This window comes from Morone saxatilis, unplaced genomic scaffold (assembly GCF_004916995.1).
Source record: "Morone saxatilis isolate NCDOM2014 unplaced genomic scaffold, NCSU_SB_2.0 Contig4, whole genome shotgun sequence".
NCBI classification, from domain to species: domain Eukaryota; kingdom Metazoa; phylum Chordata; class Actinopteri; family Moronidae; genus Morone; species Morone saxatilis.
In genome coordinates, this window is record NW_023339984.1 from 14,871,881 (window position 1) to 14,887,861 (window position 15,981).

General features: G+C 40.3%; 3 protein-coding genes across 4 annotated transcripts in view; 2 read left to right on the plus strand and 1 right to left on the minus strand.

Moving 5' to 3' along the window:
- The window catches only part of ccnb3 (cyclin B3), a 6,533-nt gene extending 5,422 nt beyond the window's left edge, over nt 1-1,111 (minus strand). The window contains exons 1-3 of one of the 2 annotated variants that reach the window (XM_035675386.1): nt 958-1,111; nt 624-760; nt 347-430 (exon numbers count right to left, since the gene is read on the minus strand). In XM_035675386.1, coding sequence (XP_035531279.1) covers nt 347-430; nt 624-707 — 168 coding nt within the window. In that variant the 5' untranslated portion in view covers nt 708-760; nt 958-1,111. Of the gene's footprint in view, nt 1-346; nt 431-623; nt 764-957 lie in introns of both variants that reach the window. The other variant, XM_035675387.1, reaches the window with a different exon arrangement.
- Nucleotides 1,112-4,216: 3,105 nt separating this feature from the next.
- si:dkey-171c9.3 lies at nt 4,217-8,623 on the plus strand. Its single transcript, XM_035674897.1, has 2 exons — nt 4,217-4,275; nt 6,794-8,623. The coding sequence occupies exon 2, from the start codon at nt 6,800-6,802 to the stop codon at nt 7,718-7,720; it is 921 nt and encodes a 306-aa protein (XP_035530790.1). The 5' UTR covers nt 4,217-4,275; nt 6,794-6,799; the 3' UTR covers nt 7,721-8,623.
- A 6,783-nt stretch (nt 8,624-15,406) lies between these two features.
- The window catches only part of tnfsf10l (TNF superfamily member 10, like), a 66,010-nt gene continuing 65,435 nt past the window's right edge, over nt 15,407-15,981 (plus strand). The window contains 2 exon segments of the mRNA XM_035675547.1: nt 15,407-15,749; nt 15,751-15,897. Of these exon segments, the coding sequence (XP_035531440.1) occupies nt 15,735-15,749; nt 15,751-15,897 (162 nt within the window). The 5' untranslated portion in view covers nt 15,407-15,734.

Consider the following 15,981-nt stretch of genomic DNA (forward strand, 5'->3'; position numbering starts at 1 on the left):
CTTCCAGTCAAAACTGAGTGAAACAGGAACAACACTCAACCACGTCATCATAAATAGTTAGAAACGACTGTAAAAAGTAGCCAGGAAGCCAATTTTATGACTAAGACGGTAGAAAATAGGACAAATCGTGTTTTCAAAAGGCAGCTCTTGTGTAACCGAATGAAATTAAATTCTTATCTTAAAGCCTGAAGCAATAAAAATAAATAAAGGAAGGATATTAACATGAGCTGGCACTCGAAAAACTCCTTTAAAGCGACTAAAAGGGAGACTTTTTGTCCATCCTTGAATCCACCCGCCTTCATCTGTTGTGTTTATTTGCCTCTGACCCCCGTCACACAACACTTACATTGGTTATGTCGATGAAAGCGGTCCTCTTCTTAGGGGCTCCATGAGGAGGGGAGGAAGACCTCTTCACCTGTGGGCCTTCCTCCTGCAACACAACAACAGGGAGAAAACACACCAATCACATGCATGGCACCAGGCTGCACGAATAAAAGGAGTTATTTGCATTTTAGTATAACCCTCATTGTGATTTGTAGCTGCTGCAGTGGTTACTTTGTTTGCAGCCTTTTTGCACTGTTGCAAGCTGGGTTTTTCAAAGTAAAGTGCGTTGTTTGTGGTACCTGGTTCTCGGTGGTTGTTGCAGAAAGCTTGGGTATCTTGCTCCCAGCGGTGACTGTGGGTTTCTTTCCCCTCGGTAAAGGCATGGCTGTCTCCTTTATCCGCCCACAACTAAACTCTGCAGCGGCTGCACGGTGGTCTGCTTTGCAAACAAACAAACAAACACACAAAAAAAATGTCGGGTCGCTTTTTAAAAGTGCTGTATTTAAGCAAAATCAGGATATGAAAGCCGGATTCACTATCATGCACCTTTGTGTTATTAACTAGGGTTGGGTTTCCGCTCCTGCAGTGGGAATAAAGAGCTAAAACAACCGCTCAAACTTATTTTTCTCTTACCTTCCTCGACGGTTCCTGCTGGTTCGACTTTAGGGCCGAGAAACACCGCAAGCAGCGCGTTTTTAAGCGTTGTAAACAGTCCAGTTTGTGTCTGTGTCGCTTCGCAGACGAGAGCTCAAACTAAAAAGTGTTTCAGCTGCGAAATCCAAATCTGCTGCGCCGAGCTCCCATTGGCTGGGATTTGAGCCGGCGGACCAATCAGGGAGACGCTAAGGATGCCGTTGCTAGGGGGCGTAGGTTTCGGTGTAACGGCTGCGCCAGAGTGCGTAGCTACCGTAGATACCGATTACCCCGCCCAAAGAATAACTCATTACACGTGATAACAAGTTATTATATGAGTTGTTATGTGTTTGTTTATGTTGTGTACTTGAGTAAGTGTGTTGTTTTTGTCAAGCGAATAATGATATATTTACGGCGAGCTTGCACAAATAACCTCCGCCCACCTCGCTTTCCGGGTGGAGAAATCCAACGAACCCCGGGATTTTCAAACGTCCTGGCAACCGGCAGCCGTTTAAACGTTGGACGTTCTTATTGACGTCATTAAACTGACGCTGATGGACACGTGACATGGGTTATGTGCCTTAGTGCGCATGATCAAACAATCAAAACAAGTCCCTGTTGTTTTTATTTACAGTCTGTATTTATGGGCTTGTTTACATTGTTTTTCTACCATTTTATGACCTGTGTCTTCTCTACCATGTATGAAAAATAGAAAAATACAGAAATAAATAGACCCACGTCCACAAACTAAACCTTGAATGCCATAATTACTTAATTAATTTACGTCTAAATGACAAGATTTGGATCAGAAACGGCTGAAAACTCCCCAAAAAGAGAGAGTAAGGGGACCTTGAGTAGATAATATTTGTTTAAAGATGTTTTAATCTGTAATCTGTAACTTCTGCAACAGCACAATCTTTAAACAACTCATTAATATTTATTTTATTTATTTAATTCAGCACTTACTGTGGAATACATTTACTTTGGATATATTAGAATATATTGTGTATATATATATATTTTTTTACATATATGTAAATACCTATACATACATTTCTATTCTATATATTGTGTTAGATGTTGTAATATAAGTATTATGTCTATTCTTTAACATTGTTTTAGTAGAACAACTGTAACAAACTAATTTCCCCCAGGCATCAATAAAGTATTTCTGATTCTGATTCTGATTTTTTAAATAAAAACATTTAAAATCTGGCGTTAGGATACGTATCCTGATACAGGGGTTACGATTCAATATATTGCAATTTAATAACAATCAATACAATGAATGTCTGTCAAAGACCCTAAGAGGACTTTTTATTTTGTGTTGATTCTGGCGCCCCCTGTGGACACAAGCAGTAATGCTCCCACCGCCTCCTTACATTGATTTCAAGGGGAATACGACTGAAATTACCTCGATATAGAACTTTATAGGAGCAGCCAATCTTCTCACTGATGGTCCTGTTTGTTTATGTAGGTCATATAGAGGCATCAGTGTTAAAAATAAGACATAATGTGGAATAAAAGCCTCACAAAAGGAAGAATAGCAGGTTTTGTAAGGCAGATTTTCAACTCGCTTGTGTAACGAAGATCCTTGGCGTGTCACGATGTCCCCTCAGGCAGTCGTACAGGACTGAAGTGACCCTTAAAATCTCTTTCAAATGATCACGTTGAGCAATGAGCTCACCGACACACAGATAACTATTTCCTGAAGTGGAGCAGAGAGAGCGCAGAGGGCCTTCTGGGGCCCACAACACGGAGTTACTGCAGTAATAGTTTGGATAATAGCGGGTCATAAAATCACATTTGTGCACTCGGAGGGCAGGTTTGGGACGGACTCGGTGGGGGGAAGCTGGCAGCTAAAATCCATCTAGCTGCCATGAGTTTTGGGAGGGTCATCATTGAGTGAGAATAACGGGAACAGACGCCATAAAGTGCATCTTGGTCTTGTTAAGAGACTTCATTTTAAATCCTCTCCTGACCTGATGCACACCATCAGTGTCACATAGCGCTGTGTAATCTCTGAATACACCCTGTTATAAAGTCTCTCCGGACACGCCGTCATCCACCTCTAAAAATTGAGTTTGCGTTCGCTGTATTTGAACAGCATACTGTAACGCTGCTTCAAGTGCCAATCTGGCGTCTAATGAAGTCTGCAGAGAGGTATCATCTCACAGCACTGCTTTTATTTCATCCACCACCTTCTCCTCCGCTGTCCTCATCCAAGATTTTTAAAAAAGCGTGTGTCTACATCAAGAGCTTGGAGGATGAGTTTTATTATTCTTAGGATTTTGGTTGAAGGTTTCAGTCTCTAAATTCAGGGTCATGGATGTTAAATTACACAGTTTTGTGGGATTGTCCAGTGACGGGATGTAAATAAGTACATTTACTCTACTTGTATTCTTCTTTAGTATTTTCTTATGTTACTTATGCTGGTTTAAATGGAAATATTTTTTACTTCCCTACAAGTACCTGACAGCTTCTGTTACTGTACAAATTAGGTTTTCTTTCATATAAAACACATGAAGAGCTTATAAAATATGTTTTAAATTAAACTACCTGACATAGGCTGTATGTTGATATCACGGTTGTAGCTTCTAAAATGTGAATATTCGCTGTTTTTCCTTTTAATTATTTTTAATTTATTGTTAATAATAATTGGCATTTATCACTATTTTTTCTGAACTTTTACAGACCAATCAATTAATTTTTTAAGTAATTTGTAATGAAAATAACACATAAATGGATAAATAACCAACTATAACTTAGTTACTATTGCACGAGTAATCTAAAATAAATAATAGTTTAACACTCATTGTGTACTTTTACTTGAATATTTTAAGTACATTTTCCTGATTATATACTTAAAAACTTTTACTTAAATCAACATTTTCAGGACTTAAAGCTGAATATTTTTCACTATTTTACTAAAGTAAAGGAACAAATACTTCCTCCACCTCTGGAAATTATATTTAAAATACTAGTTCCTGTCTGATTCTGACTCTTCTCCCCATCCTCTCCTCCTCCTCTTCTTTCTCTCACGACCATCTCTTCATCATCTTGACCCCATGAACAAAAGGGAAAAATGATTCTTCTATAAACCCAGAGGGAGGTTATATCATGTGTATGTCATGTTGTCAGTGAGTTAGACTACTGCAAATAACACACACACTCTCTCTTACACACACACACATACACACACATTCACACACACAGGAAGTGAGTGAAACTTTTGAGGCCATTTGTCAAACCATTTCCGTGTAAACTCACTCGCTGCGGAGAAACCAAACAGCGAACCATCGCCCCTGTTACTGACTGGTAAGTTGGTCCCCAGGCGCTATATATACGCCACCTGATGCTTCCTGTGTCTTGTTCTCGTATTTTATAGCACATTTATGTAACTTTTGGCTTTAATTTTATCCAATTTACTTCTAAAAAATGCCTTCTGAGTTAGTAGTTACCCTCTTTTTTGATCTGCCATACTTTATAAATCTTAAATGCAGGTTTTCTTGCCTCTTTTTGGTTAGAAAATCTACTTTTGTTGTGTTAAATCTCGGCATTTCTGTGTGTTTTCTTGGGATAACAGAGGTTTTTTTTGCAATATAGCAAATAAAAGATGATAGTTTTGGTAATTTATCAACAAAAGTGGATTGTAGAACCTTAAATACTCCCTTGACTAAGAAACACTGATAAAGGGTGGAGCAGAAACATAGATTTTTATAAAAGGTCAACAGAGGGATTGGATTTCCAACATTATGCAACAGGCCGAGCGCTGTTTGTGGCGGTCACTGCGAGCAGAGACGTGTGGCGAGGTGTTGTTAAAAAGAAGTAAGTGGCATTTGTTTAGACAGGGGTTGCGTAACACAAGAACACCCAGGAATAAAGTAGTAGAAGAAGCATCCTCAGATCATAAACATAATTTTTTTTTGCCCGTCAGGATGTCTAAAGCCGGACTGCCAAGAGAAAACATTCTTTGTTTCAGCTGTAATTTGTTCCACATCTGCGCTTCATTTTCTATCTTGTCCTCCTCCCTGGGCTGTGTCCATCTTGAACTCACACCAAGAGACTATAACGTTTGCTCAAGTTACTTCCAAAAGTTACTTTGGCTGCAAGGAGAAGCTCAGACAGAAACTGTATGAGTGTGTGTGTGTTACCACATGAGTATGTTGGATTTGAGTTTAACCTGAAGTTTTTATACAGTAGTAATAGTGAAAGAAAAGTAGTAGTACAGTAGTTGAACCCAAAAAGGAGACGAGGAAGTGTGAAGTTTAGTTTCACATTACTTTCTCATCTACTTCATCTAGTTCCTCACTCATTTAACGTCCTAAAACACAACCTGCTGAGCATAAACTGTATTTTTAGTAGCTTAAATAAGTATATTTGATGATATTTTGATTGCATTTTGTCTGCTAGCTATACAAAGATTCACAAACCTTGAGACAGAAGGGTCAACAAATAGAAATGTTAGCAAGTGTTAAACTAAAAATGTAGATTATTGCTTTTATTGCTTTAAAATAATAACTAATAAATAAATAACTCATTTGATCATCATTTTAAAACTTAAAGATATAGTTTGACATTTATTCACTTTCTGTTAAATGCTTCATGTCAGGCACAAAATCCCCCATAAAACCACAACACTTCAGTTTTTGTGTGACTTAAACACAATATTATTATTATAAGTAGGCGGATTTTGTCCCCTTTATTCAGAGCCAGTGTAACTGTTTCCACTGGTTTCCATTCTTTGTGCTAAGCTAAGCTACGCAGCCTTGATCTTTCTCATCTAACTCTGTTGCACTTATGTGGAAATCATTTCAAGAATCTCTGAGTAAAATAAAGTCTGTACTTTATTCATAAGACTGACAAACAGCAAACAAACATATCAGCACCGCTTTGTGACTCTAAACCCCTGGAGAGCAATGATAGCTTGTATGAGTTTCCACGTTGTCTCATATAAATAACTCATTGCACTAACACACACTCGCAGGATATGAAAACCAACACTTGTTTTCTGAATCAGAAAAACTTTGGCGAAACAAAGCCCCTTTAAAACATTCATGTGTCCATCCAAAGCTTTCTTTCCCCCCCATCTTACTGAAATGGACACAGATGTCTTGTTCAGAATCAGAATCAGAAATACTTTAATAAAAAGATCAATAACATATTACTGTTTGTGTAATATTTCTCTGAAGTTATCAAAACAAAAAGCTCCACCTCAATCAACTACAGATGCTTATAAAGAAACGACAGGTTGCTGCCGTGGACGCCAGCAGAGTTCCTTTGTGTTAATCTAATATCGAACTGAACTTCCTGCCTGTCACATCCTGGCGAGCTGACAGCTCATATGGTGACAGTCTGTGGTCGAGGCCTCAATCTTACTTTCCATCTGAGGGCTTTTCGGAGGGGACTTTTTGTTCTTTGTGTTTTCTTTCTTTTACATGTACACCATACTCCTGATTACTTACGCTCTCTTTTGTTTTCTTGTACATACAGAAAAACATTCTTTTCAATTTGCAGTTTATCTATTTCGGCTCTAATCTGAAACAGGCGAGGAATGTAGAAATATTTGTAGAGGAGAGGCTAAAAGGGAAACACTGCGCCATTTAGGGGAAATATTTATGTCTGCTTGGCCTAAACTGAACATGCTGGCAAGCGATATTCTAATAAAAATGCATAAAAAAACGAGCTAATTATAGGAATAAGGCAGCACTTAAAACCATTTTTGGACTATTTTCTGTGCCTGTGCCTTGTTTTTGGCCTTTACCATCTTCTTGCCGCAGAAAAAAAACAAATTTTTCCTTCACTATGACTAAGATTATTGCTTTTATCCTCACAGGCTCCGATGCAGGCGGTGAGAGTAGATCCGAGGGTGCCAGAGCCCACTCCAGAAAACGAAGGCCTCAAGAGAAGCCACTTGAACAATGGGGTTCTTGAGACGTTTGCCCAAAATATGACAGAGAACATTATCCAGTCATTTGTAAGCCAAATGGAAATGGTGGAACCTGAGGTGGACTGCGGCGTGTCCAGGTTTACTCAGAATAGGGAGATGTTAGCCGAAGGGTTAGCCTCAGCTGTGATTGAGGTTGCTCTGAGGGAGGCATGTAGAGGTCAAAATGTCGAGGATCTCCGAGAGGGTCTCCAGAGTTCAAGATCAGCCTGGGTGAAGATGAAAGGTGGACGGGTTAAAAGTTCGATGGACGACTTCGAGAGCGAAAGAGATTTTTCGGAGATGGACACAGATATGGATCCAGGCAAAGACATCCAGACTTCCAAGGACACCCAAACCTTCCACCCACCTCTTTCCCAGTCAGGGCTCCCTGTCGTGGGATCCCTCGACTACCCCGATGCCCCTCCAACCACGCCTCTCCTCCCAGAGCTTGAGAGGAGCAGACACAGTTTTGCCAGGAAGCTAAAAGGAGGCTTGGCGAAGGTTTTCCTGCCTTCACCTCCTCCGCCAACGCCCAAGGACATAGAGGGCGACTCGGACGATGCCGTCGACGACGCCCGGGTGGAGCTGATGGAGCATCTGATGCACTCGCTGCCCCCGGATGACTCAGTGAGAGACTATTTTGAAGTAGGAACTTACCAAGAAGCCCACGTGGAGGCTTTCGCAGAGGCTGTTTCGTGCGACATCATCGACTGGGTCTTGAGCGGCAAAACCAGAGAGCAGGTAGCCGACGACAGCGATCTTCACCTACTGGCGCGCCAGATGGCTGAAACCATCATCACCTCCTCTCTTGATGAAGCTAAAATCATTTTCTAGTGTTTTCATGTGATTAACGGGATCATATTTGTGATGACTGGCGTGTAGACTCGCTTGATATCCACCCACACAATAATATTGTTCTATAATCTCAGTGCTTTGACTGAATTTATTTCTCTATCAAGTTCAGCTGAAGTTCTTCCAGATGAAGAGTTTAATGGGAAATATCACCTATTTAACGCAGGAACTGACCAGATGATCCAACAAAAAGATGGCTGACGTAGTTAAAACAAACTGTGGAACTCGCAGTGACACATGGATCGTGGAGGTTGTATATTTTAGATACCGGATGATGAACCTGAGGTCGTTGTTTTTGGTGGAGAAGAAGGACTTTGGCAGGGACACTCTTATGGTTTTGAATGCAGTTTTGACTCAGATCCAACTGCAGTAACCATAATTGTCCTTTAGATGGCAACACAGGAGCAATGTGTGTGCAATGGGTATTTTCAGCATGAGGTCAGACATCAATTGGATTTAATTTAAATGTTTTTATATTAATATGGAGGTCAGATTATTGAAGCTCTATTGTTTATAACTTGTTTTTTATTTGTGTTTTTTGATCAGATCTTCAGTGTTCTGCTAAATTCAAATAAAGCCTTTATTTTTTAATATTAGCTGTACTTTTCTTGTACTTTTCTACACCGTTTTATAATCGAGTGAGATGTTTGGAAGTTATTTCCCCTTGTTATCGGCCTGAAAAATCTTTATGGATTCAGTGTGATTCATTCATCCCCTGGACCGAGCTGAATATTTGGCATTTGGGATGTTCTGGCTCGAAGAAAACAAATTTTCATACTCACTTACCGAGGTCAAATCCGGAAGAAGAAGGAGCCATGGTGCTTAACCAAATAGTGATGTGATCCTGTAGAGGAATTAAAAAAAAATAAAAGAGAGAGAGAGAGAGAGAGGCTTGTTTTTCTTTCCTTTCTTTAAATCGTTAGCCACTAAAATAACACAGTGAGAGAATGCCAGATTCCATGAAAGAGGAGCTTAAGTGAACCTTGAAAGAGCAGTTTTTAATAAAGAGTTGTATTGTTCTTAGTCATCTGTTATTGAACACACAACGCACACATTTCGCCGACTGAAGAGAGAATGGTTTTGCAGGACGGGTCACAAACACACTCAGTTTGCACGTGTGCAGAAACAGATCTGAAAAAGAATACAAAGAACTTTTCTCTCTCTCTACTCTCTCTCTCTTTTAAACACAGATGGGGTGAGTGGGAGAAACAAAGTCACTGGGTGCACATCATTAGGAGTGTGTGTTATCGCTGACAACTTAATCTGGGTGTGACGAAAATGGATCAACAAGGAGTTTCGGCACAAGCTAATAGCAGATAAATAAAAAGGCTAAAATCCTCAAAACCTATTAAACTGGCATGAAATTTTATGTACACATTCATACTCCCGAGAGGATGGACGCTATTGATTTTTTCTTCTAGCACCACCATGAGGTTCACATTTGTGGTTTTAAGTGAAACGTGTAAACAACGTTTGGATGGATTGCCGTGAAATCTGATGCAGACATTAATGTCCTTCTTATGATTTGTAATAACTTTGGTAATCCCTTCACTTTTTAATCTCCATCATCAGGTCATAGTGTTTACTTGTCTAGATGATGAAATATAATCCAGCAATTTTAAAGCTTCTCAGACGTCAAAACACTTCACAGGGGTTCATAATAATCTGTTACAGGATTTTACAATAGTGGAAACGTATGATTTATTTTGCTGCAGTTGCACCAGGAATGTGCCCTTGCATGTACTCAACTTCTTTGCCGGAGCCCTTTGCATCGACTCCACCGCTGCACCACTGGACTGGCCTTCAAATGAATGACAGGGTTGCCTTCTTTCGAAGATGACGAACGTGTTAAAAGTAATCAGCATGTTAGCATTGTGACTGTGAACATTTAGCATGCTGATGTTATATATAAGAAACATTCAACTCTCCAAAAGTGAAGCCAAAACCAATTTTAACGCCCTCTGGTGGCTGACTGCATATGTAGGTCTAAAAGTCTGCTGCCTTTTCTGATAAATTTGGGTTTTAATTAGTTATTTGAAGCAATAAAAAGGGAGTTTCATGTCACGATTAACAGCTGAGTCCTGCTTCGATACTGCGGCGCCAACAGGATTACTACTGCACCGACTCTGGCTCCGAATGCTACAAGATGGCAGCGTTACAGTGAGAGGAAGTCGATGGTTATAACCTTACAAAGCTCCTAGCCTTGCTATTGACTGTTAGCTTTGTTAATAGTTAAACTTAAATTTTAACATTTAAATTTAGCATCAGCACTACATTTAATTAACTAAAGGAATATTTCACTTCAAGACATTTTAACTGCTGTTTTCTTAAAGATTTTTGGAGCCAAATGCTGCTAAACGTAGCTGTTAATTTGAGCCACGTACACACACAAACAGAGCACAATACACACAAACGTTGATCTGGCTGCAGTGTGCGATGGTCCCTTGGGTCTGATACATAATATGTCATGGAATGCTTAGTCTGAACTTTTTAACTCCCCCTGCTGATCACCATTATGTTTTCTCACCGCAGGACACTGACTGACACGCTCACACTCGTGCACACAGTCGCACACATGCACATAGATAAGCTGCAGGGCTGGGTGGACAGCTGTGGTGTCAGAGGGGAGACGCACACACACACGAACACACACACATCTGGAGAAATGCTTGTTGTGTTGTCAGGTGGTTGGCTGCCAGAAAGAGAGGGAGGAGATGGAGAAGAGGAAAAAGAGTGATGACACACAGAGGATGTATAGCAGCAGGGTTCCTGCATACTATAATGGGACTAAATGGCAGAAGTACTTAATCTGGGTTTTTGCTTTAGTGGATGGTGAACTCACCTAAAGTCAATTTATTCACCCTTTTATGTAAGTGACACAGTGCTTATCCATCAAGGTGAAAATGGGTATATCTAAATTAACAACATACATTAACATAGGAAGTATTTGGGGAGGAGTTAAGATATTACAGCAATTATTAATCCTCTATTTGTGTACGTCATAAGTCATTTTTAAAAGGAGGTTTACTCAACTATGGTGCATAAATACGATCTACATACAGTCTCTGATATATGAAGTTACCAGTTTATTTGCGTGGAATAACAGATAAGATCCTAAAATATTAAGTACTTTGAAAAGTTTAATCCATGCCTCATATACAAACAAGCCTCATATACTGTAGACATGTAGTTTATGCTATATATTCTGATATTTAATTCATATTTTCACCTCTTATATATTGAATATTACATTTCCAGAAGACATGTAGCATCATTAGCATTAACTGAATGTTAGTTTCTGGCCACTTAATGAACATAAGTCTAATTTCTACTCATTTTCTTGCATCTCCATTTTGGTCTTCAGTTCTTGAGGAAAACATCTGGTTCTTCAGCTGCTCACCAGCTAGTTGTTAACTGTTTGGTGCTGGCCTGGTAGCGTAAAACATGGTTTATCAGAGAGTTTTTGCTTAAAACAGCCAAAAACAACGTTGTGCATGTCTTGGGAGTGAAACTAAAATGCTCCACAGAGAAACTCCAGGTTTGTCACATGAGTCATGTTGATTAGAGCAGCTTTACTTTTTATTGCAAAACATTTTTTGGATTGCAGGAAATCCACTTTCACAATAAAAAGTATTTCTTGCATTACTAAAGTTTTGGCAATTAGTTTCCTCTCTTCACTCCTGACAGCACTGCAGCTTGCTTTTTACCTATACTCCTGTTTATCTTGCTTGACTGCATCTTTAAGCTGTGCCTGGATCACATAGCTCAGATATGTGGTGCTATTTCTTTTTTCTGGATGACCCCGACACCCTCAGGTCTTCAGTCCCCGGGTTAAAACACTGGAAACAACCTGTAGCATTTGTTTCCATTTCCAAGATGAGTTTTGATCGACCCCACCAGGCAGTTCAAGTAGTGTCGGGTCAGATTAAACTCATGTTCAAAATGCTAAACCTCTGAACATTTGAAATTATTCATAGAGTATTGTGTTGGTCTGATCTCAGAGGAGCAGTAACCTTAAGGCAAAAAGAAATTGGCCTGTAACTGCAGGACTGCTGGTTCCAGTGCTTTGAATGTCTGGGAAAGTGGTGTCCTTCTTTCAGCTTGCATTGAGTTGCCCTTCAGCAATGTGTAAAACCAATAAATGTTCTGTTTGCGGTGTCCAGTTTTGAAGTAAGGGAGCCATTTCAGAAAAGAAACGTGTGGTTGACTGAATTTTCTTATTTAATAAACTAGTTTTCTCAGTTTCTGGACAAACTATTCGACCCAGCATCAGTGTAGATGCCTACAAGAGCAGCATCTGAGTGTTGCTGAGTGCCCCTTGTCTCTTTTTTACAAGGGGAACCATTAGCTACTGGATTTAAGTTCATAAATCTGAGTGAGGTCGGATCAGCAGGGAGGAGAATGCAGGCTCAACTGTTTAAGGAATGAGCCTCTGCTCTGGTCGCTGATGTTTAAGAAGATGATTAAATGTTGTTATACTTCTACAGTATGTGTAACCCTGGAAAAGTGACTGAGATTTGGAAATGTACAACAAACACATTGTCTTTATCAGCCTCAGTTTGTGCCTCTCATGTTTTATTACGATTACGTACAAGTCACAGTTAAGCATCCAATTTTTCCTAAAAATAAATATGTCAATCTTTGAAAAACCCAGAGGGTCATTTAAAACTTTTACTGCTGTTTCGAAAGTATTTCCATAATCCTCAAAGACTCTTCTAAACATCTGGATGATAAAGATTTGACTTGGCTTTACTCCGGGTTGAGCAGTGCTTTCAGCTAAATGCTAAAGTCAGCTAACATGCTCCAAATGACGAGAATAATAGTGTTTACCATCTTAATTCAGCGTGTGAGCATGCTAACATTTGCTAATTAGCACTAACCAGAAAGTGCAGCCGAGGCCGATTCAAATCTTATTAGTTTTGTTTGATATTTGGTCACAAAAGTACTGGACAAATAAAGATTCATGTGTATGTCTAATATCTAATCTAGATGTTTCACACAAAAACAAAAATGTCAAAACTCTTGGTGCTGCAGTAAAAGTCAGTTGGATAAATCCTCTTGGAACCATGAATGTTGTACAAAATTTCATCACAATCCATCAAATAGTTGTTTGCTAGTCTGGATGTTGTGTTTTCTTCTATTGGAATTCATAATAGAAACCTCTGTGAATCCAGACTGACCACAGGCGTTGTTTCACACTCAAAAGATAGATTTTTTTTAAATTGGTAGATCTGTTCTGGAGGAATTCCTCGAGGATTTTAGACTTTAGTTACTGGAAACTTTCTCCACAGACTACAAGTGGGTTGACAATAATAATAACCTGGGAAAAGAGACACAATTTCATTAAGTCGGCCACAGTATTACCAAATAGGATTATTTTCTTCTTTGCAAATCTCAGCGGAATACTTGTCCATGCAGGAATTTGACCAGAGGCATCAGTGCAGGTGCAAACTTTGTCCGTTTCAGGGGTCAAACTTATGACCTTGCAGACAAAGACACCTTCCACTGGCAGAATCTACCCTCAAGGAGTCAACTCATCTACAACTTTTAGATATTTCTTCCATCTCACCTGCAGGCAGCAGCGTCCACTTCCTGGACTTATACTAGATGTATGTGCATGTCGAGTCCCAGGTGGGGGAACAGATGGCTTTAATATCTGGGGACAGGCCCCTGGAATTCACCGGAGTTTGCTTGAGGAGAACTTGACTTGGGACCATTTTCTAGCCCTACACCTGGGATCCGACAGCTTTTCACGGATCACGGCGAGTTGGCTCGAGTTCAGAAAGAGCGCACAGGATCAGGATGCCAAGGAGTTTTTACACTTACTCTAAATAGCACCAAATGAGAAGAGAAAAGAGCAGGGTGCATTAGGGAGTGTCTGTGTTGAATTGATTTTCTCACGGTCTCACTCTTGACTTGCTTTCAACCCGCTTTGAACCTGGTCCTTTATAACCAGCGTCTGAACGGGCTGAGCTGTTGGACTGGCAGCGACCCCGGCTCGCCTGCCTCCCATCTTTGATAAACAGCTATGACTGCTGGGCACACACAGACCGCTTTCCAGCTGTTTGCGGTGATGGAAAGGAAACAAAGGAAAGGCTGTTGTTTAGATTCAGAGGATCCCAGAAGGACGGGCCAGGAGTACCACAACATTTATCATATTGTGGTTCATTTATTGTGTGTTTTTAATAACATATATGTTAAATGTTCAGGCTCAGGAGATTTTAAGGAGCTCAGTAGTCAGAAAAACAGAGAGGACTGAATCTGAGCCAGCCAAGAAAATTAAAATCAGACTGAACACGAGTCAGCTGAAAGCTTAACGGACATGTTCTGACATCTATACATCATTGTAAATGTTATATATGTATCTGTAGATCTGCAGAGCACCTGCTGGCTTTTATTTTGAGTGATCGAGAATGGGCAATGCTAAGCTCGTATACATACATGCATGTTACTTTGAGAGTTTTGGGAACCACCATTTTTTTAAACTAAACTGTAAACACAGTGTTTGTTTGGAAATATACGAGCTGCATCACGATTCTGTGCCCGAAGACGAGCCAAGATGATAAAGCCGATGCTCGCTGCTCTCTTTGAAGGTGATTTAAGACAGGATGGAGGCTTTTTTTTTACGGACAGCAGTGCAATCTAAATGTCGGGCTCATCTCTCCATGAGGTCTTTTTATGCTAACAATGAAGTCATAGGGGCCTGTCTGCGGCTTTTATGATGGTTTTGGAAAGTGAAGTTCAAATATTTAATCATAGCTACACTTGTTTCACAGAGATAAACTGGAGGGCGGCGGGCAAATATTTGCTCTCAAACAGTGTAAAGCTGGACCACTGAAGCACAAACAAACAGTGAGGGCAGCAGCTCGGAGAACAAAAAGGAGTGAGAGAGGAGGAGGTAGAGGAGGAGACTCAGGACATTGTTTTCTGTGAATCAAAAAATAAGCAGTTTGTTGGTTTTTTTGCTCAAACAAACAGCTTTCAATCTGCCTATTATATAATATTTCAGTAATAAATGTTGTTCTTTTTTGACACATCTTCTCAACCCAAAGGTATTCACTTAATTATTTTTTACTGAGGACTGAGAAAACTAGCAAATATTCACATTTAAGACACAAGAATTGTTGCTGATTACTTTTAAGTGGATCAGTTTTCTTCCAATTCTGCTCTGAACTGCTAAGAAGTCCTGAAGGGACAAAGAGAGAGCGCCCTCTGTCATCTCATCCTGAAACTGAGGCTCAGGCCAAGAATCAATCAAACCAAAAGTGTCTCAGGAGAAACCAAATAAAAAACATATGACATATGGGTAAGAAATTATGAACATTTAACCTTTAACAGAGACTATATAAATACTATAAAAGCAGGTTGACATTGACATTGATCAGTTTCTGACATATTCTGAAATAAAGAAAGATGATATATATATAGTATATATTCTTCAAATAGTTGCCCAAAAATATATAGATTGTGGGATATTAGCTCATAAAAAATATGCCAATTTCAGTGACTTTCTATAATACTGAGGGTTAATAGTGAACTTTTAAAAAATGCATGTGGTCGCTTTTCTTGTGTGTCGGATTTGGCATGCCTGGAAAGCGCCACTGAAACTAAAAGAGAGAGAGAGAGAGAGCATTCCTCTATAGCTCCAGGGTGATGAAGAGGTTAAGCCAGCCCCTCTTTTACTGCTCTCCCTCGGTTGCAGCTCATCAGTCCTGCGCTGCAGTCTCCAGCAGCTCCAATCTCGCTTTTACGCAGCAGACGCTGAACAGACATGGGCAGATCCAAACTTTAACAGCTCGTCTTTCTCTTTCTCTGCAACTCTCTTCCTCCTATCTCTTCCTCCTCTTCGCCTCCCCCTCTCGCCTTCCTCCCGCTGAGCTCAGAATGAAAAGCACTATTGGCAGCGGACGCATGGAGATCTAATTTTGCTCCAATTTTCGGTCAGGTCCGTGGAGGTTGTTGTTGGCTGTTGTTGTTTTGCTGTTCCCTTGGTTTTATGGTCTGCTCATGCAGACGGGAATGCGATGGCCACTCCGAGCGCACAGCAGCAGCACCAGGATTATTTCAGATCGGTGAGCAGCGAGTCCACCACCTACATGATGGTCCCGGCCGGCGGGCCGAGCGGGACGAGGCGCCGGGAAGCGCCGTCCAAGATGTGGGTGGCGATGGTGGTGATAGTGGTGGTGGTGCTGCAGATTGCCTCCACCACGGGGCTCTTTCTCTAGCTGAACATGTCCATATCG